Below are 20,354 nucleotides of genomic sequence, written 5' to 3' on the forward strand. Positions count from 1 at the left end.
GCCGAGCTCTTAACCACTGCGTCACCAGGGCCCACAAGCATCCTTAAAAGTGGGAGAGGGAAGCAGAAGTTGGGAGCGTGAGATGTGAGATGGACTCAATGGCCATTGCTGGCTTTGGAGATGGAAGAAATGAGACACAAGCCAAGGAATGCGGGTGCCTCTGGAAGCGAGAAAGGCGAAGAAACGGACCCTCCTCTGGAGCCTCTGGAAAACAACGCCGCCTTGCTGACACCTCGATTTTAGCCCAAAGAGACCTGAGTCAGACTTCTCAGCCACGGAACTGTAAGAGAATCAATTTGTGTCGTTTTAAGTTAGGAAGACTGGTAACTTGTTACAACAGGAAGAGGAAAGTAATACAGCCACCTGGTTTCTACACCCCGTGTCTCTGTTTGCAGAGCCCTTTTCCCAGCCTCCCTTGCAGCGAGGGCCCAGGTGCTTGCCCTGGTCTGCTGATGGTGTGCACCTGTGCGACTGTGGATTCGAAGCTGGCGGTGTGGAAGGAACCCAGCCTGCAGGGCGTCTGCCCTGTGCTGGCAGCAGTACCTTGTATCCGGGAGCAGAGGCAGCAGTTCTGGGGCGGGGTCTGCACGCAGCAGGATCTGTGCCCAGCAGTGAGTTCTAGGAGCCAGTCCTGCAGCAGGACCTCACACGGCTTCCTGCTGCACAACCCCTAAGCCAGGTGCCTGGGCCCCCCGGGAGATTCTGGGCGCCTTAGTAAGTTCTTTCGCTGCTAAATTAGCCAGAGAGGTTTTTTTCGTGGCTTGCAACTCTGAACACTCAGTGAATCTGAAACGGACAGCACTCAAAGGGTGAAACAAATGTCAGACATGGGAGGAGAAGTTTACCCTAGCTAATTTTTAATAGCCAATAGCCAAAAGAACCCTAAAGCAAGCTTGAAATGCCACATAATGCTTACTAAAAACAATGGTTTTTATGGTATTATGTACAGCTTGGAGCCCTGGTGGTTAAGAATGTGGCTGCTAACCAAAAGGTCAGAAGTTCGAATCCACCAGCCGCTCTTTGGAAACCCTATGGGGCAGTTCTACTCCGTTCTGTAGGGTTGCCATGAGTCGGAATCAACTCAATGGCACAGGGTTTGGTTTGGCTTTGCGTATAGCTAGTAATTAAGCTGATACACCATTGGGAAAGGAGGGTTAGGAATATGAACAAAAAATATAAAGATGTTCTTATGTTTTGACCCAGCAATTCACGAGAAAATGTGGCCGGGTATCTGGTAAGATGAAACTTAATTATTTGTGTGTTTGAATGAGAGAGAGAAGTTATTAATGTGGGTATAAAGTTTGTTAGGCTGAAGGGACTGACACCTGGTCCCAGTTCCTGAAATGCAGTCACTGACAGCTATCAGGCTACCTGAGATCAAGGCCCAGAGGCTGGGAAGGACAATGAGTCCCCTGAGAGAACATTTTACAAGGTGAAATATTTTTAAGAGGTGGGTGGCTGTACTGAGGGAGGTAATTAGAGGGGAACATGGGCAGTGGTTAAGAGCTCGGGTGCCAACCAAAAGGTCGGCAGTTCAAATCCACCAGTCACTCCTTGGAAACCCTGTGGGGCAACTCTACTCTGTCATAAAAACCCAGTGCCATCCAGTCGATTCCGACTCATAGCGACATATAGGGTGGCTATGAGTCAGAATCCATTTGACAGCAGTGGGTTTGGCTTTTGGTTTATGGCCTGTACGGGAGTCCCCGAGTGGTGCGAACGGCTAATATACCTGTCTGCTAACCGAAAGACTGGAGGTTTGAGTCCACCCAGAGATGCCTTGGCAGAGAGCCCTGGCCATCTCCTTCTGAAAACTAACCCACTGAAAACCCTACGGAGCACAGTCCTACCCTGACACACATGGGGTCACCGTGCGTCAGAACTGACCCACAGCAACCGGTTTTTTATGGCCTATGGAGCAGTCCTACCGGGAGGGAGTCTACGTCCCCGACACCCCTCAGAAAGAGACAAGTCAAAGGTATAACTGTAGGAACTCAAGCCTATCGGGTGGGGAGTGATCTTATCGCTAAAGACCCAGCCTTTGAGGGCTGTTTTAATAGCTGATTGTGCATCAACCCTAGAGAAAACTAAATATAACCCTTGAAGAAAAACCCATAAAGTCTCTGTAGCAACATGGCAAAATGTTTATGATATAAGTTTATGTGAAAATACAGAATAGAAGCGGTACCTATGATATTAACTGGGTAGGATGTTAAACACGTGGGACAGGGGAATCACTGGAGTTAAAAAATCATGAAGAATGTTTTTATCATACTGCCTTTCCTATTAATAATATTGTATCTCATACCAACATCTTTCCACCAAAGTTAGCTTTCTTTCCAGAAAGGTCTAAACCTTAATCCGTTTATTCACTCAGTAAATAGAAACCAAACACCTACTGTGTGTGTTCACTTTTCCCCACCGCCCTCGCCTGAAAAATGCAGCAATGGGTTTAAGCACCAGTATCAGGTCCCTAGGTGGTGTGAATGGTTTGCACACAACTACCGGAAACCCTGGTGGCGCGGCGGTTAAGAGCTATGGCTGCTAACCAAAAGGTTCGCAGTTTGAATCCACCAGGCGCTCCTCGGAAACTATGGGGCAGTTCTACCCTGTCCTATAAGGGTCACCATGAGTTGGAATCGATTCGACGGTAACGGGTTTGGTTTTTTTTCCTTAATGAGTTGGAATCGACTCGATGGCAATGGGTTTTGTTTTTTTTTAACTAACGTAGAGGTTGCTAGTTTGATCCTACCCAGGGGTACCTCGGAAAAAAGGCCCTAGTGATCTGCTTCTGTAAAGATTACAGCCAAGAAAACCCTATGGAGAAGTTCTGCTCTGTCTTATGGCAGCTGACAACAATCAAGGAAACCTTAACGCTTAGAGTTGCTGTGAGGGTCTCAGGAGATAATACAAGTCAACTGCTTAGCATACTGCCTGGCCCGCACTATACCCAACTTCACCTGTTATGGGCAAGATAAAGTCATGCCATTTGGAGAAGAATGAAGGGCCGAAGCCAGTAAAACCAGTTGTTCAGACTCCTGTATCTCAATCACTGACTGGTTGTTCCAGCACGTGCAGAGCCAGCTGTGTTCCTCACTTCTCAGCAAAGACCCTCGTCCTTCTCCTACGGGGTGTGTCCATACTCATACATCCACTTACACAGGGCAACACCCTCCTTACAAGCCCAAGACATCAACAGAGCTGTCTGCAGACGAGGCAGGTGGACAGGGCGGCCACGGAATGGACCAGATCTCTTCAAAAGCTTTGAATGCTCTGAGACGCCATGATTTGGGTTTTAGAAGCTCCGGCTAAGTGCCAGTGCCTTCTGTTCTCTGGGGTGACAGCTCTGGTCTCAGCTATAACAGCTCCCCCATAGTAATAGTACTACAGGGTCATCGTGAGTGTTAGATCAGCTTACACATGTAAAGTGCTAAGGGTGGCATGTGGTACATACAGTAGGTGCTCAGCTGCTGTTGTTTGCCTTCCAGTCCATTCCAACTCATGGCGACCCCGTGAGTAGAACTGTGCTCCACAGGGTTTTCAAGGCTGTGACCTTCCAGAAGCAGATTGCCAGGCCTGTCCTCAGAGGCACCTCTGGGTGGGTTCGAACCTCTGATCTTTCAGTTATAGTTAAGAGCACCTAACCGTTTGCTCCACCCAGGGGTTCCTGGTGCTTGGCTAATGCTGGCTATCAGTAACAGCCTCTGCAGAAATGGCACCCCTCTTGCCGTCTCTTGGGCCCTGTATCAGTTTCCAGAGCCTTGATGGCTCAGTGGTTAAGAGCTGTGGCTGCCAACCAAAAGGTCAGCGTTTGAATCCACCAGGTGCTCCTTGGAAACTCTATGGGGCAGTTCTACTCTGTCCTAGAGGGTCGCTGTGAGTCGGAACCGACAGCAACAGATTTTTTTAATATCAGTTCTCTAGGGCTGCCATAATGAAGTACCACAAACTGGTGGTTAGAACAACAGAAATTTATCCTGTCAGTTAGAGGCCAGCAGTCCGAAATCCAGACTGTCAGCAGCACCAATTCCTCTGAGGGCTCTGAGGAGACTCTGTCCCATCCTCTCTCCTAGAGCCTGGCGGTGGCCAGCAATCCTACGTGTTCCTTGGCTCATGGATGCATCACGCCACATCTCTCACGACGTTCACCCGTGTGCGTCTGCATCTTCTTCTCTGTAGAGGACACCAGTCATACCGGATCAGGGCTCACCCTAACCTGGCACCACCTCAAGTTAACCAATTACGTCTGCAAAGATGCTACCTCCAAGTAAAGGTCGCGTTCACAGGTAAGGGGTTAGGAATTGAACGTATCTTTTGGGGGGATGGAGCTCTGGTGGAACAGTGGTTAAGAGCTCAGGCTGCTAACCAAAAGGTCGGCAGTTTGAATCCTCCAGCTACTCCTTAGAAACCCCATGGGACAGTTCTCTGTTCTGTAGGGTCACTTTGAGTCAGAATTAGGTAATAAGATTCAAACCCTAACAGGCCTCAAGGGCTGTAGCAGTCATGGGGTGTAAGCTCCTCAAGGGCTGCTCCCCTGAGTGGTGGACACATAGCAGGTGCTTTGCAAACACAGTGAGGGGATACTCTTCACGAGGGTGGAAGGGGGGAAAGCCGTCGTTCAGCTTTGGAGTTCTTTCCCCAGGAGAGTAGAGACCAAACAAGCCAGAGGAAGTACTGTAACACAGTCACACGCACCCAGGGAAGACAAAAAACCAAACCAAACCCGTTGCCAACGAGTCGATTCCGACTCACAGCAACCCTATAGGATACAGCAGAACTGCCCCATGAGGTTTCCAAGGGCTGCCTGGTGGATTCAAACTGCCAACCTTTTCGTTAGGAGGCAAGCTCTTGACCACTGCACCATTAGGGCTCCCCAGGTTAGACAGGCCTTCTAAAATCCAAGCGGAGAGGTGTGAACGACACGCCCAGCAGATGGCCGGCAGAGCAGCATGGCCTGTGTGCCAGCGAGCACGGGTTCGGAGGCACATTCTCCGTGGTCATTTTAAGGAAGGCTGGAGCACATTCCGTGGAGTCCCAGAGTGGCTCAGTTGAGTGCTGGGAGCAAACCGCGAAGTTGGTGGTTTGAATCCACCCAGAAGCACCTCAGAAGATCTGGTGCTCTGCTTCTGAACCGTCACAGCCACAAAAACTCCACGCAGCACAGGTCCACTTCGCACACACGGAGTTGCCAGGAATCAGGATACACTCCACTTCAAGGGTTTGTTTTTTAGTTTGTTTTTTGGGTTGCACCTTCCACGGAGATGCATGCCCTGGATGGGGGAGATTGAAATCTCGAGAGAACGGTTTTCCTAACAAAAATCAAAGCCTGAATAACAGCAACATTGGTAGTAATTCACTCTGGTGGCAGAGAGCAGGGCAGATGCCCCAGGGAAAATGCTGTGAGATAAGACTTGGCCTCAGCTCAGACGGAGAAAGTCCCCAGGCCCCTCTGGAATGCAGGGTGCCACACCCTTGGAGAAAAGTCCCTATTGGCTGATGTAAGAGAAAATTCCTTCCCTCAGGAAATCCACTCATCTCCCGCCTCCTCCGTTCCCACCCCCAGACACAATCTGTCCCCAAAGTGACCTGGAAAGGCAGTGGAAACTTGCACAAGTCCACGTGCCCCTGGCGGCCCCCTCGCAGCTGCCTCCAGGGTGTCCGTGTGTTGGGAGAGGGGCACCCACAGGCCTCCTGAGCAGGGTTGGCTGGTGGCAGGGCAGGGAGGCCCCTCTAGCTTCTCCAAGTTCCAGTTTAAGAGCCCTCTTCCAGCTGTGGGGCTGATGGTGAGACAAACCCGTTAGCTTATGCAGAAGTCCCTGTGTGGTGCCAGTGGTTACCGTGCTGGGCTGCTAACTGAAAGGCTGGAGGCCCAAGGCCACACAGAGCTATGTTGGAGGAAAGGCCTGGTGATCTGCTTCTGAAAAATCAGCCACTGAAAACCCTGTGGACCACAGTTCTACTCTGACACATATGGGGTCGCCATGAGTCAGAGGCCACTTGACTGATTAGCTCACATGAGGCCAAAGGTACACAGAGAGCCAGGGCAGCTCAGGCAACCAGCCCCACATGCCTCGAGAAGCCTGGGTGTTCCTCCAAGCTCACTGCAGAGAAAGTGTCAAAACGAGGCATGAACTTGGTAAAACTTGACCTCTATTCACTAACTTTCCCCAATCAGCCTAGTTCCCATGAGTTTCAGGGCTTGGTGGTGCTTCCTCAACCTGAGTGAAAATACTCTAAGTGACCCACAAGAGAAGCATCACCTTCTCACGCATCTTGACCCCTATTTAAATCAGAGAGAAGCCGTGGGTCCCTCCAAGCTCATTTCCTGAAGCCTTTCTCGTAGGAAAAAGCTGACCTTTTCCCACAAAACATTCCACACTCCAAATGGGATATAACATTCTTTCAGCCAGGCCAGGTGGATTTGTCTTTTACAAGCTAAAACACTCCCATTTTTCTGGGGTGGCCTGCCATCTTTCATAACAGGACTCATTTTTTCCCCCTTTCCTGTATGAACTGTACCACTAGATGAAGGGAAACATTTTTTTGTATGTCTTCCAACTAACCAATGAAAACAATGTATCTAGGTAAAAATCACAGGACCTGTACACATAACCAGTGCTAAAAGCGCCAGTGACAAGTTGGCAGTGACAAGGACCCACTCGCCAGGTCTGCACACTGTTTAATCTAAGATGCTGCAGGCTGTGAGATACACCACCATTCAAAGCTCCCTCAAGAAAACCAGCCAGTTCCACCAGAACACAGTACTAAGTTTCCACCAGAATGTGGAACACTTAGTACCCAGAACACAGTACCAAGGTTCCACCAGAACATGGAACACTTAGTACCCAGAACACAGTACTAAGTTTCCACCAGAACACAGAACACTTAGTACCCAGAACACAGTACTGGGTGAGGCTCCACCAGAACACGGAACACCTAGTGCCCAGGACACAGTACTGAGGTTCCACCAGAACACAGAACACTTAGTACCCAGAACACAGTACTAAGTTTCCACCAGAACACAGAACACTTAGTATCCAGAACACAGTACTAAGTTTCCACCAGAACACAGAACACTTAGTACCCAGAACACAGTACCAAGGTTCCACCAGAACACAGAACACTTGGTACTCAGAACACAGTACCGAGGTTCCACCAGAACACAGAACACTTAGTACCCAGAACACAGTACCGAGGTTCCACCAGAACACGGAACACTTAGTACCCAGAACACAGTACCGAGGTTCCACCAGAACACGGAACACTTAGTGCCCAGAACACAGTACTGAGGTTCCACCAGAACACGGAACACTTAGTACCCAGAACACAGTACTGAGGTTCCACCAGAACACAGAACACTTAGCACCCAGATTATAGTACTAAGGTGTCATCAGCTGAAGATGCATCCCAACTTTCAAACCTAAAACTCATTGCCATGGAGTCCATTTTGACTCATAACAACCCTAGAGGACAGAGTAGAACTGTCCCACGGAGTTTCCAAGGAGTGGCTGGTGGATTCAAACTCCCTCCCTCTTTGGTTAGCAGCCGTGGCACTTAACCACTACACCACCAGGGTTTCCACTCCAACTTCAGAGGTACTAAAATGTGACAGAAAGTAGCCTTTAAGCAACCAAGAGTGCCACTTCATGTCCTGACAGTCTTATTTTACTCTTCTTCTCTACCCAGATTTGTACAGCGGCCAGCATTATCACCCATCCTCTCTTACTAAAAAATAAAATAGCACATTATAGCAATACATCCATGAATGACCCTGACAGGTGTGATGACCCTATGTGGCCTACGCCTTCCAGCAGCGCCCGTCTTGACTGGGGTCTTCCAGTGAAGCTCTGACGCCAGCTCCTGACCATCTGCAGCAGCCTGTCTTCTGCCGGTTCTCCTGCCCTACCCTCCTCCTCCTCTCAGACCTCAGCTGCATCCTCGGCTAGTGAGCAAGGGACAGCAAGCAACACCAAAGCCAGGCTTCAGAATCAGGGGTCCGTGGACCTCTGAAATCACATGCGAAGTTTTCCATCTGTACAAATTGTGTACGGAATTCTGGCATCACTGGTTAATTCCCTTTTGAGCATGGCCTCCCTGCTGTTTGGATGCTTCTTTAAGAGCAGGCTGAAATTAATCAGTTATCCCAATTGTTTTTCCTTAACATTTTGGTTAGGAGTTTGTCTGTTGAAAATGGGATGGCTTGCTTCCTATCCTGAGTAAGGCAAGGGCAAGTTATGAGACAGACAGCCTTGGGTGTGTGAGATGAGAAACGGCCTTGGGTGCGTGTGAGGAGGTGAGACAGACGGCCTTGGATGCATGTGAGATGAGACAGGCACCCCTGGGTGCATGTGAAGAGGTCAGACAGCCTTTGGTGCATGTGAGGAGGTGGGACACATGGCCTTGGGTGCATGTGAGGAGGTGAGACAGACAGCCTTCGCTGCATGTGAGGAGGTGGGACAGATGGCCTTGGGTGCATGTGAGGAGGTGAGACAGACGGCCTTCGGTGCATGTGAGGAGGTGAGACAGATGGCCTTGGGTGCATGTGAGGAGGTGGGACAGACGGCCTTGGGTACATGAGAGAAGGTGGAGGAGGAGATGGTGAGGTCTCAGCTCACCTAAAGGTAACAGAACACCCAGTGCCGCTCAGCTGTGAAGCTCAGGACCGAAGCTACCTTAGGCACCATCTCCATGGAGTAACTTACTGAAAATCCATCGCTGCTTTTTGTAAGAAAAACATGCAAGCACTATGGAGTCAATATGGCCAGATGAAACGGGACAAGTATAGTCACACAAACTAACCCATGGCCCCTATGCAGAGGTCAGCAAACTAAGGCCCAATGGCCAAATCTGGCCTGTCGTCTGTTTTTGTATGGCCTGCAAGCCAAGAATAGTTTTTACATTCTAAAAATACTTGGGAAGGAAAAAAAATCTAAAGGAAAATATTTGGTGGCATGTGAAAATTAAACTCAAATTTGTGCTCATAAAGTAAGTTTTACTGGACATAACCAAAACCAAATCTGTTGCCGTCGAGTCAATTCTGACTCATAACGACCCTATAGGGCAGGGCAGATCTGCCCCATAGGGTTTCTAAGAAGGGGCTGGTAGATTCAAACGACAGACCTTTTGGTTAGCAGCCAAGCTCTTAACCACTGTGCCACCAGGGCTCCTTGTTGGAACACAGCCATTGGCTTACGTACTGTCAAATGGCTTTTTGTGCTACCGCGGCAAAACTGAGTAGCTTCACACACTATATGGCCGGCAAGGCCCAGAACCCTTGCCATCTCTGGCCCTTTACAGAGCAAGTTTGCCAACCCGTCCCCTTCGGAGTTCAGGTGTAGCAAGCTCCTTGATACGTTTTCCATAAATAAAAGATCAAACGTGGATCCATGACAGCAAAGCACCCCACATTCTGCATTTGGCTTGTTGTAGTTTTTCAAAACAGCGCATCACATGTGCACAAAAATGTAAGACAGGAACCCAGGTTGCCTAGAGGATGTCTCCCGTTTGCTATTTCTGTTTGCCAGCTTCCCTACTTGGCATGCCGGCGGGAAAGGAAAAACCACAGTCAGCCACCGTGCTAGATTTAAAAGCATTTAATGACATAGCATATATTTAACAGGTAGGGCAGAAGCCGAGAGGTACGGCACAGTCGACAGTCCAGGCCTGAGCGCACCTCCCTGGCTCAGGCCCGGCCTCTGAAGTTCATTCCTTCCGATGCCATTTTGATTGTGCAGAAGAATGAAATTTGTCATTACAATAGTTACAGTGACAGAAATGCACACTATGTATCCAAGAGCAAGGTCATGAAGCAAATTATAACACAGTGTGGCAACGCACGAGCAAGTAACCAAGTAACCATGAGGGTAACGTTACTTTGTCCAGTAAATGCTTCAGGGTTCCACTTGTACACTTAAACCAATGATTGAAAGGGTTTATTATACATCTAGTTTTATTATACTTTGTACTAGAATTATCTCAAACATACAATATAATGTATTTCAGCAAAAAAAAAAAAAAAGTTGAAATTACAGATTATTTAAAACAGTATCAGTTTTCTATTCTTTCTTGTATACGGACATTCTTAACCACCGCAGTTGATGCAGAAAAGCCGCGTGTTGTGTGTTAGTAGGTGATGCCAGATACAAATGGTTTGGTCTGTGGAGTTAACACGCAGTTGTGCTATGGCTGCAGCGAGGCCATAACACATGACCTGTCTTAATAAAGGGCAGACCCATCGTGGGCACTCCTAATAGTCGAGACTCAAGGTGACCGACCACCAGAAGTTAGTGGAAGAGAACAGTGTCAGGAAACTGGTACATTTTGTCTCTGGTGAGCAAAGGAGATATTGTTTTAAGCACCGCTGCCTTGCAAACCAACACTTAGAGGCGGGTTATTTCCAACACAGCCTCACAAAATTGAGGAACAGTTTAAATATGGAAATCTATTCTATATAATTTTGTTTTAAAAAAAAAAAAAAATCTGGTCTTCCCTCTGCACCTCAAACTTTTGTATAACTTGGAGATAAAGTGTTCAGGTGTGTTCCCCCCCACCCCCAGAAATGCTCTATAAATTAAAAAAAAAATCCACCACATTGAGGGACAGTAGGCACAGAGAGTAACGTGTTGGTTCTGAGCTTGCATGCTGGAATTTCACTGACGAGGCAGGACAAGGGCAGGAGGTGGAAGGAAAGGCGTTCATTTCTTTTTGCCGAAAAGGCTGAACCGCTTCTCTTTGTCTTTCTCTTTGTCCTTCTCCCGCTTGCCGGGACTGGACTCGCTGGTGATGGTGACGACGCTGGTCGGTAAGGTCTGGGCCCGGCTGGATGCTGGCGTGCTCTGGGTGCTGGCAGACACCTCGTGTTTATCAGAAGAGATGGCAGAGGAGATGGCCTGGATCCACGTGTTCATTTCCTCCTGGACCAAAGAGAGGTACAGGTGAGGCTCAATCGGGACAGACAGGCGGGAGGCACTCACGGCCCTCCCCAGGTGCCTGCCCGAGCCTCCAGCAGTGGGAAGGCTGGGCAACGGCCAACCAGCTAACAGACGTGTCGGCTAACAAGGGAGCAAGCAGAGTAACCGTCTGGGGTGCTGCTCCAGAACAAACCTCAGCTTTACTCAGTGGCCACCAAGGTTCAACCTTCATGAGCATTCAGCTTACCACACCTGAAGGTCATCACTCTAGCAAGTGGTCCTACAAACTTAGAAGAGCTGGACAGTTGATCTCAATTTGTGGGGCATCAGGTCTCCCTCTAGAAGGTGCTTTTTCAAATGAAAGCCCAACACAGGCTGTTTTCTCATCCACCAGCCCCTCCGCCCCTCAAGATGCAGCATGATCATGACACTGTTGGGCTCCTGACCCTTCCTGGATTACCTCACGCACCTCCTCTCTGTGATAGGTGGGCACATATCCCCTGCACAGCCCACACCCACCTCCAAAGCAAGGAGACATCAAGATGACATCAACTGCCTCCCAGAGACATGAAAGCACCAAACACCTTCCACCATTGGTGACCGTGGAGACAAGATACAGAAACCACTCACCCGTCGTTTCTTGAATGAGCCACACTGTAAATAAAGCCCATTGTCCCACAAAGAGCTGCTAACCCACGGGTACTTGAGGGAAGTGAATCTTGGACACTTACGTCATCTTTGGCTTGGAAGAGGTACTCATTGCCATCGTTCAGTCTGTAATTTGAAGGAAGAAAGAAAATCACGATTTAACTTAAATTTTTTTTATTGGCAACCAATGTCGCAATTGTTTAATGTCAACAATGTAGTAATCGTTCAATGGGAAACTAACCCTGTAAACCTTCACCTAGGGCACAATTAAAAAAATTTTTTTTCTAAATCCCCCAAATCCCATGTAGGATACAAATAGGCCACAGGAACCACACCGGGTGTGCCAATCAGAGCTCTGTCTACACCACCAACCGTGTATGGGGATCGCACAGACCCAGCAATGTTCTTCTCTGTTGTAATAGGCCCATATAACATACACAGGCTGCCTGGTGCCCCAGTCCCGAGAGGATCAGCGGAGCCCCGAACTGGTCAACGTGTGCCTCTGCTGTGGCACAGACCACTCGGACACCTGATCACTGCTCCACGTTGAAGCCAAGAGCCTGGAGAAAGGTCCTAAATCGTGTTGTCGTCAGCTGCCGCTGAGTCTATTCTGACTATTCCGACTTGCGTGCAGCGTACAACTGCTCCACAGGGTCTTCAAGGCTGTGATCTTCCGGAAGCCAAACACCAGGCAAGTCTTCCGAGGCACCCGAGTGGGTCTGAACTGCCAACCTTTCACTCTAGCAATTGAGTGCTTAACCACCTGTGCCACCCAGGCACGCCTCTAACTTATAAGCCCTTCTCAAAGTCTGCTGCTGAGCTTGTACCCCTACATTTATGAAGTCCAGAATCTCTGAAAAGACATACAGAAAAAGTCTCCCCGATTTCTCTTTCTTTACGCCTGTCTCGGAATGTCAGACACTGCCCTTGTAAGACCACCACTGTGGCACCCAGATGGCACTGGGCTTGGGGGGTCACTCACTCACTCTACTGTCATCACGAGGAAGGGGGTGTTGCTGTGTAGACGAGGGAGGGGTGACCGCCCTTGCCAATGCTTGACTCTGAAGCTGCACTGAGGGAGGGCAAACAGGCAGACAGCAAGGAGTCACACTGTCTGGGCCCGGCCTTACAAAATGTGAAGGTTTCAGGTCCCATGGAGCCTGTCTGGACTGCTCCACAAGGCTTCATAAATCAACACTACCTGAAACTCTAATTTGTAGCCCGTGCCCCAGTTGAACTGGCATGAAGGGCACATACACATAACTGAAGACTGGGGCTTTTCAGATCCCAAGGCAGCAAAGCAAGTTAATTTAAACTAAGTAACATCTGAACCCCTAAAATGTTTACTTTTTATGTTCTTAAAATGTAAAATGACTTTTCTGCCCACTTCCTGGGGAGCCTGGCCCCACTCTGCAGGGAGGCGGACTTGTTCTACAGGGCAGCCATGTTAGGAAGCGAAGGTTCCAGAACCAGCGGGAACAGCCGCTGGGAGAGTTATGGGAGGCAGGGCCTGCTGGTTTCTACCCTGCTGGCCCAGGACGGCTCCTTGACCCCTCTCCAGATAAGTCATGAGCAAAAAGCAGCACCTTCTAGGTCTCAATAAGCTGAAAGGTGGGGAAACCATTTTTCTAAGCTTCCTTCCAACCATAACATGTAACTAGCTCACTTTCAGTCTTAGGAAACAGTATGGTCCAGGTTATAAAAGCAAAAGCCCCTCCCACTTCCTTCAGTTCTTAGCTGCTCTGTAACCACACGGGAGCTGGTGACCAACCACAGGCCCGCACAGGTCCGTCGACATGTGTGCCGAGCCAGTTTTTCTCCCTTTATTGGGATTTTTTTTAAATTGCAGAGAAGAGGAACCAGCGAATTTTGGGATCTAAGACAACAGAACCAACCCCCAGGATGAAAGGGAACACATGCCTATTCTCTGCCACCCCTCACCTGAGCTTGAAGACGTGTTTCTTCTTTTTGTAATCAACAGCCACTTCGCAGATGGCTTCTTTCAAAGTCACGGGGACCTCGCTGTGGTAGGGGATTCCGGACGCAGCGGTCTTTGCATCTTTGTAGAAACCCATCTCTTGGTTATTTATGACACAGTAAACATTGTGCCATGACCTAGAAAGTAAAGAAGGGACGTCAAAGGCTCTGCACCACACACCCTTGAAGGATTAAGGATGTGATCAAGAAGAAAACGTTTCTCACATAACACGTTTAAGGAAGGACAAGCGGAGGCATTCAAGTACCAAAGCAAGAAAACTTGGGTGTGAAAAGCCCTTGCTAAATCTTGCCAAAACTAAACAACGGAACGCACTTCTTCAGGAGATGCCCGGACAGGGCAGATGGAACTACAATGGGAGGCTCTTGAGGGCTATGTCTGAATTTAGGGAAAAGCGCAGTGCCCTCTTCCAATAAATGAAGGCACTCTCAGCTCTCGTTAGAAAATATTCATTAGCGTCTGGTACTCTCTGTGTTAACCACAGGCAGGCCAGTCTCATTACTTGAAACCCTCCTATCCTTCTACAGGGGCTCTGACAGCCTTGGCTTCACTCTCTGTGGCTTGGCAACTTGACAGGGAGGCAGGCCCAAGGCCACCATTAGCCTTTATGGCAGCTTTGAATGAAGTAGAAAAAGACAGCCTTTCCCCAAGGTACAGCCAACTGCCGTAATACAGTGATTTTATTAGAACAAGACCCTTTGCTGCCACCTGCCTGTAACAGCATACAAATCCATGCTCTCCTCCCTGTGAATGCTGGCCTTTAGATGGGACTCCCTGTGCAGTGCACAACCTGCACGACTGAACGTGCTACTCTTTAAGCACACGGGCTGCGAACTCAGATGTGAGTTTCCCTTTAGCTTTGCCATTCACTAGGCTTCTACAGAGAGTGGGCTTTCTTAGCTTCTCAGAGCCTCAGTTCCCTCATCTATAAAATGGAGAGCACAAAGATAAAGTTGTCGGGAGATAATATAAAGATTGATACGGAGGTAATGTCAGGGGAAATGTTGAATATCTTAAAAAAAAAATCCCACAAGGAATCCTTCGATGAAACCACTTCAGGCAGAAAAGACTCCCCGGCCTCAATCCAGCAAATTCCTCTTCACAATGAACTACTAAGGCCCGTTCTGGCTACTCCCGACCACACCGAGCTTTTCCTTCCCTCAGTGAAGTAGCAGCACACCGCTCCTACTCAGGAGAATGCGATGGCCCCAGAAGCAGAGGCGCTAACCACTGAGCAGACGCATGAGCACACACACCCCTTCCAAGTCCAGGACGCCGGACCTCCCACCTTCCTGCCCCAGCGTCTACACCGTTACCTGCTTGAGGCTTTCTTGTTGTGGGCCTCCCACTCATGCTTCCGATTCAGGAAGCCCTCCATCTGGGCCGAGGGCGTCTCCTGGGGTCTGGCTGGTAGGGTGGCGGCGCTCTGGGCCGGGAGGGCTGTCTTGGCTTTGCGGTTGGAGGTAGGGGAGGGGATGGGGCTGGACTCCTTGGAGCTGGTCCTCTGCTCCGCAGCACCGTTGACCATCTCGCCTGTGTCTGCCGTTTCTGCCATCTAGGGACAGTGGAGAGGCGGCTCAGTGAAGCCCGCGAGCCCGGCCAGCGACCACATCCACTCTAACTCGCACACGTGGCTGCGTATAAGTGCCTGGCACAGATCGAGGCAGTACAGTAAAACCATTGCGCACCCCACCAAGCCAGCCGGGCACCGGGGACATTAGAAGGTGGGAATGGATTAATACCCGCCCGTTTACGGGGAAACGAGAAAAGCGAAATGCCAGTGTGAGTTTTACTGCACTCCGCTCCTCTGATCGCTCCACGTTCTCTAACATAACTCAGGTCACTTCCTCTCACGGTCACTTAAAACAAAGGACGACAGGAACAATCACGCGTATTAAATAGGAGAGAGAGTGGACGTTATACAGCAGCCACCTTACAAACCAAGGATGCCACCAGAAGGGCTGAAGTTGAAGCGAAAGAGGCATTCACAAACAGATGGACAGACAACGCCATCAGAGCTACACAGCATTCCCCCAAAATGAGACAAGAAGAGACTTTTGGTTTCAGAAAATGCTCCCCGGCTTCCCCACCCTGCCCCCAACACATGGTCATAAACACATGCAGAAATTAGGACTACAATCATGCATTCTCATGACCCCAGTTAGACGCTGGGACGTAAGAGCTGGAAGGAAACGAGGCAGGTCAGACATCAACTCAACCACATCTGCCCAGGTTGAATCGTGAGTGGGTCGTAGTTTGTGTTAAAGGAGCTGGAAAAGCCAATCACAGTCACTCAACACCACACGGCTATTTACCCCCAAACAAAGACAGAACCAGGGCCTTCCCCATCACGCTTGGCTGGTGGAGGTGCCTTGCCGCACTGAGGCGAGGGAGCCCGGACAGCCAGGCTTCCAGTGGAGGCGTCTTCGGGAGCCGTTCCTTCCCAAGCTCACTTAAATGGCAACCCTCATGGCTTTTCGGCTTTGGAAACGCGGTAGGGTCTCCACTGATTATCACCTTCCAGCCTGTGTGCTATCAATTCTGTACCATTAACTGTGGCGGCCCATGGCTGAGGCGCCGGGCATGGGATTAGCACGTTACTAAAGCTGGGTGTGGCTGACGCTTTAGTGGGTTACAATCTGCACCCCTCATACGCAGACAAACATGGAGGTGTCAATGGCACGCTCATTAGATACCTTGCCCCGCCAACGCGGCCCAGAACCAGAATGACCCCAGATTAGGAGCAAGAGCCTCAACAGGGGTAAACGGGGGGCCGGCCACGACTGCTGGGACACTCAGATCCATCAACTCTCAGAACTGGATCTTCCACCTAAGGTCTCACCTACGTGGCTGGGCCCAACACTTGATCTTCAAGGAGACTGATTCCTTGGGCAAGGGGCTGGGGAAAACTCAGGGGCAGGGGGGAGAGAGAGTAGTGGTTCTGCTACATCTATAATCTATACAAACTATCAAAATCAGCATCCCGGTTTAGGGAGAGGCTAGACACTGTGCAATTTAACAGTGTTTTTGATTGGAACCCTCTACCCGGGGTACAATGTGGAAAACAGATTATCAGGGCAGAAAGGCATGGGGAAGGGGAAGGTGCATGGTGATTACCTGGCCTTACAAGTGACAGCCTGTAGACATGTGCTTATGAGCAATCAAGCCAAAACAAAACAAAACAAACCCAGCCTGTTGTCATCAAGTTGATTCCAACTCATAGCGACCCTACAGGACAGAGTAGAATTGCCTCACAGCATTTCCAAGGAGCAGCTGGTGGATTTGAACTGCTGACCTCCTGGTTAGCAGCTGAGCTCTTAAACACTGCGCTAACAGGGCTCCTATAGGCAAACCAAACCCGCTGCTGTCAGGTCAATTCCGACCCTATAGGAAAGAGTAGAACTGCCCCATAGGGTTTCCAAGGAGTGGCTGGTGGATTTGAATGACTGATTTTTTGGTTAGCAGCCGAGCTCTTAACCACTGAGCCACCAGGGCTCCAATATGGGCAATAAAAAAATTAAAAAACCAAACCCACTGCCTTCGAGTTGGTTCCGTCTCATAGCGATCCTATAGGACCAAGCAGAACAGCCCCATAGGGTTTCCAAGGAGCGGCTGGTGGATGTGAACTGCCACCAGGGCTCCATATTGCAAAAGACTACTTAAAGATTTCTCTCTCTCTCTTCATTTTTAAAGGGGGATGGAGGAGGGGAAATAACAACTGGAAAAAAAAACCCGTGAATCAAAAGAATGCTGAATGGATTTTAAAGTTGACCAATCTGTTCGAGTGTGAGATTTCGGGGTGCTTTTGGTGAGGAGGAAAGGGACTGTGGTCTGGAAGCCTGTGACAGGTGTGAGTCCAAGATACATGAGGTTAGTATGTACAGAAACCAGGATAAAAAAAAATTTCGTGCTGCAGGTTTGACTTGAAAACTGCTAGTGACAGCAATGACCTGGCTAGGGAGACATTTACTTCAGTGAGGCTAAAATGTATCACACACTTGGTCAGGCTTCAAGGCGGATGAAATGCCAGGGAGGCCTCTTCTGAGGGAATTTCTGCAGCAAAAATTTTTTCTTTGGAGTTAGGAGGAAAGAGAAAACCCCAAACCAGTATGCAAAGAGAATTAATGTTTATGCAAATGAACTACTAACCAAGAAAACAAGGAAAATAAAAGGAACAAAATGAATTTTAATGGACATGTGCTGGAAGCATGCTGACAACGGACACCACACCACCAGAGACAAACATCAAAAGCAAATCATAGTGCTGGAATCAAACCGTGAATACATGGGGATACAGCACCCGGCCCCCACCCCGCCCCCCACGCTGCTTCCTTTTAGCGATTAGTCCAGAGTGCTTTAGTGGCTGGGTACACCTGGGAGATTTAAATCAGGATGTGAACATGAATGCAACATGATGACTAGTAGCACAAGGAACACTCTGGTTTTCAAAGTGCGTGAAGCAACGCCATTTTCAAGTTCATTAACTTGAGTCTCTGCACCATAAGCCAAACAATGAAAAAGGCTTGCCTTTTTTCGAATACAATTCAATTGCTATTAAAAATTTTCTCTGGCAATTGGTGGTTTTAAAATCTAGATAAAAGCAAGGCGTGGGAGCCAATGCCAAAAGCATCATAGCACTCCTTCTGTATCTGCTTATGTTGCTGCTGGGTTTTTTTTTTTTTTTTGGTCTCCTGGATATAAAATTGGGTATTAGTCCTGATGATACAAAATTTGAACACACACATATATATATATGAAAATGTCACATATATACATATAGATCAATGACACATGTAATTTGGAGCCAGAAAGACACGTGAAGGCGCCCCACTGACCAAAGATGAAACAGCAAATTCTCTAGAGTAGATTTTGGTGTGTTTCAAGGCAGAGACCCAATAATGGTGCACACCACCCCCGGAACATAAGAAGCTTCTTAGCGTCTATCTATATACCCATCTACAGTCACAAGTAGATAGATATGTACATAGATATGGAAAAACAAGATGCTATATGATGTTATCCTGACAAAAAAAAGGAAAAAAAAAAAAAAAAGACATGCATCATGAAATGAAAAGACAAATCAGACTTAACTCATGGAGAACATGTATCAAAACAGGTTTCTGACTCCACTAATAAGTCTAAATGTGGCAAATGATCACATGAATAAACATATCACAAGGTGTGGCTGTCACATGAATTTGGTTTCGTTTGTTTTGTTTTGATCAGTACCAGGAAATCGCCTCTTTCATCAGCATTTATCCCTAAGGAAGGGGATTTCTGTTAAACCTTTTCAACCCCTGCTGGTGGCTCTGGTAAATGCCATCCCCAAAGACTCCTTATTAGAACTCAACAAAAGGCCTCAAGGGGAAAAATAAAAAATGGATTGGGAGATCTGTCCAAGACAGAAGGTGGGGTCTGTGTCTACGGAGACACCACAATTAGTTCCGAAGCCAGGAGGCACCGAGGGCACCTAGGGACGGACCAAGGGCAACGTTCAAGTAATCAGGATGGACCAGAAATGGCTTTTGTTCCGTTTGTCTGAAAAATTTAAAACAGTTTGACACCCTGAAGTCATCGGCTGAATGGAGAGGCCTGGAAACCCGGTAGGCAGGCTTCCAGAACAGATGCTGAGAACTGCTGTCACCTGACATGTCCCCATCCTGGTGGGGACCCAGGTGGAGGCGGAGGCAGCAGTCCGCAGGCACCTTATTCCCGAGGCTGCAGCGGTATAGCCTGCTGCCAGTCAGGCCTGGAGCTCTCGATTCAGGACTTCGCAGGAAAATACAAGAGGGACTTGTTTGTAAAAAGGAACGAATGACCTGAGGGTCTCAAAACGTTTGAGACTCTTAAGTTTCCCAAATACATCTAACTTCTGCTCCCCCCTCCCGCCTTTTTTTTTTTAAGTCACCTTCAATAAATGAATACACCCTTCATGGAATGTCACACAGCTGATTTTCGGTTTTAATTCTGGTACAAGTCTCCCTCATTATGACTCAACTACTGTGGTGTAGCTACCACCTGCAACCAGGTTAATAACGTCTGTCAAGTGGACCACGGATAGCACAGTGCTGCAGCCTGTTAGTATAACTGGATGAGCCATACCTGTCCGACTCTAGTTCTCACCTTCGTTATGCTGTAATCCCATCTAATTTCAATTACTCACGTAAGGTTTTCGCTGTAAAATCTTGATAAAGTGAGAGGCTCACGACAAAATAAAACAAAAAAAATATATAAGTATGGTGCTTTAAGGCAAACTGAGCGCGTGTCAGTGAAAAGACTCAAATAAACATGAAGATTAAACGCAAACAAACATGAAACCAAGGCAGGCTATGGATTAAGTAAAAAAAAAAAAATAATAAAATAACAATGTGGGTGAAGTGGGAGCCAAAAGGTCAAACCGACAGGATCTGGAAAGAGTGGCTCTTGACAAATGGTGGCGGGTTTTGTAGTCCAGACTAGGGCTGTTCACTGGCTGTCCGTCTGCTATTAAAGTTTTTGTAGTTTTGGTAGGTTTGGGAGCGGTAACTAACCCGTGGAGATCCCTGTTCAGCCGGCAAACCATTCTGGGAAATTTGCTCTCCTTTGGAAGTATCCCTGTTGGGTGAGGGGGGGAAAAGAAAGAGAAGGGGGATAAGAAGAAAGGGAAGGGAATGGAAGAAGAGAAACAAGAAGGAAGGGTGGGGGAGAACAATACCAGTCAGTTTTATGACAAGCTTTCTCCCTGAAAAACCTATGCAACCCTCTTTCACCTAATTTCTCATCTTTTAAACCTGAAACTTCCAAGTGTTTCAAGCTGATAC

The 20,354-nt window shown here is 48.4% G+C and overlaps 1 protein-coding gene across 2 annotated transcripts in view; it reads right to left on the bottom strand.

Moving 5' to 3' along the window:
* Window positions 1-8,367: 8,367 nt before the first annotated feature.
* The window catches only part of SPTBN1 (spectrin beta, non-erythrocytic 1), a 223,013-nt gene continuing 211,026 nt past the window's right edge, over window positions 8,368-20,354 (bottom strand). For both annotated transcript variants that reach the window (XM_064277086.1, XM_010597267.3), the window contains 5 exons: window positions 20,085-20,148; window positions 14,871-15,109; window positions 13,500-13,673; window positions 11,642-11,684; window positions 8,368-10,913 (listed from right to left, as the gene is read on the bottom strand). In XM_064277086.1, the coding sequence (XP_064133156.1) occupies window positions 10,695-10,913; window positions 11,642-11,684; window positions 13,500-13,673; window positions 14,871-15,109; window positions 20,085-20,148 (739 nt within the window). In that variant the 3' untranslated portion in view covers window positions 8,368-10,694. The remainder of the gene's footprint in view (window positions 10,914-11,641; window positions 11,685-13,499; window positions 13,674-14,870; window positions 15,110-20,084; window positions 20,149-20,354) is intronic.

This window comes from Loxodonta africana, chromosome 26 (assembly GCF_030014295.1).
Source record: "Loxodonta africana isolate mLoxAfr1 chromosome 26, mLoxAfr1.hap2, whole genome shotgun sequence".
Classification (NCBI taxonomy): domain Eukaryota; kingdom Metazoa; phylum Chordata; class Mammalia; order Proboscidea; family Elephantidae; genus Loxodonta; species Loxodonta africana.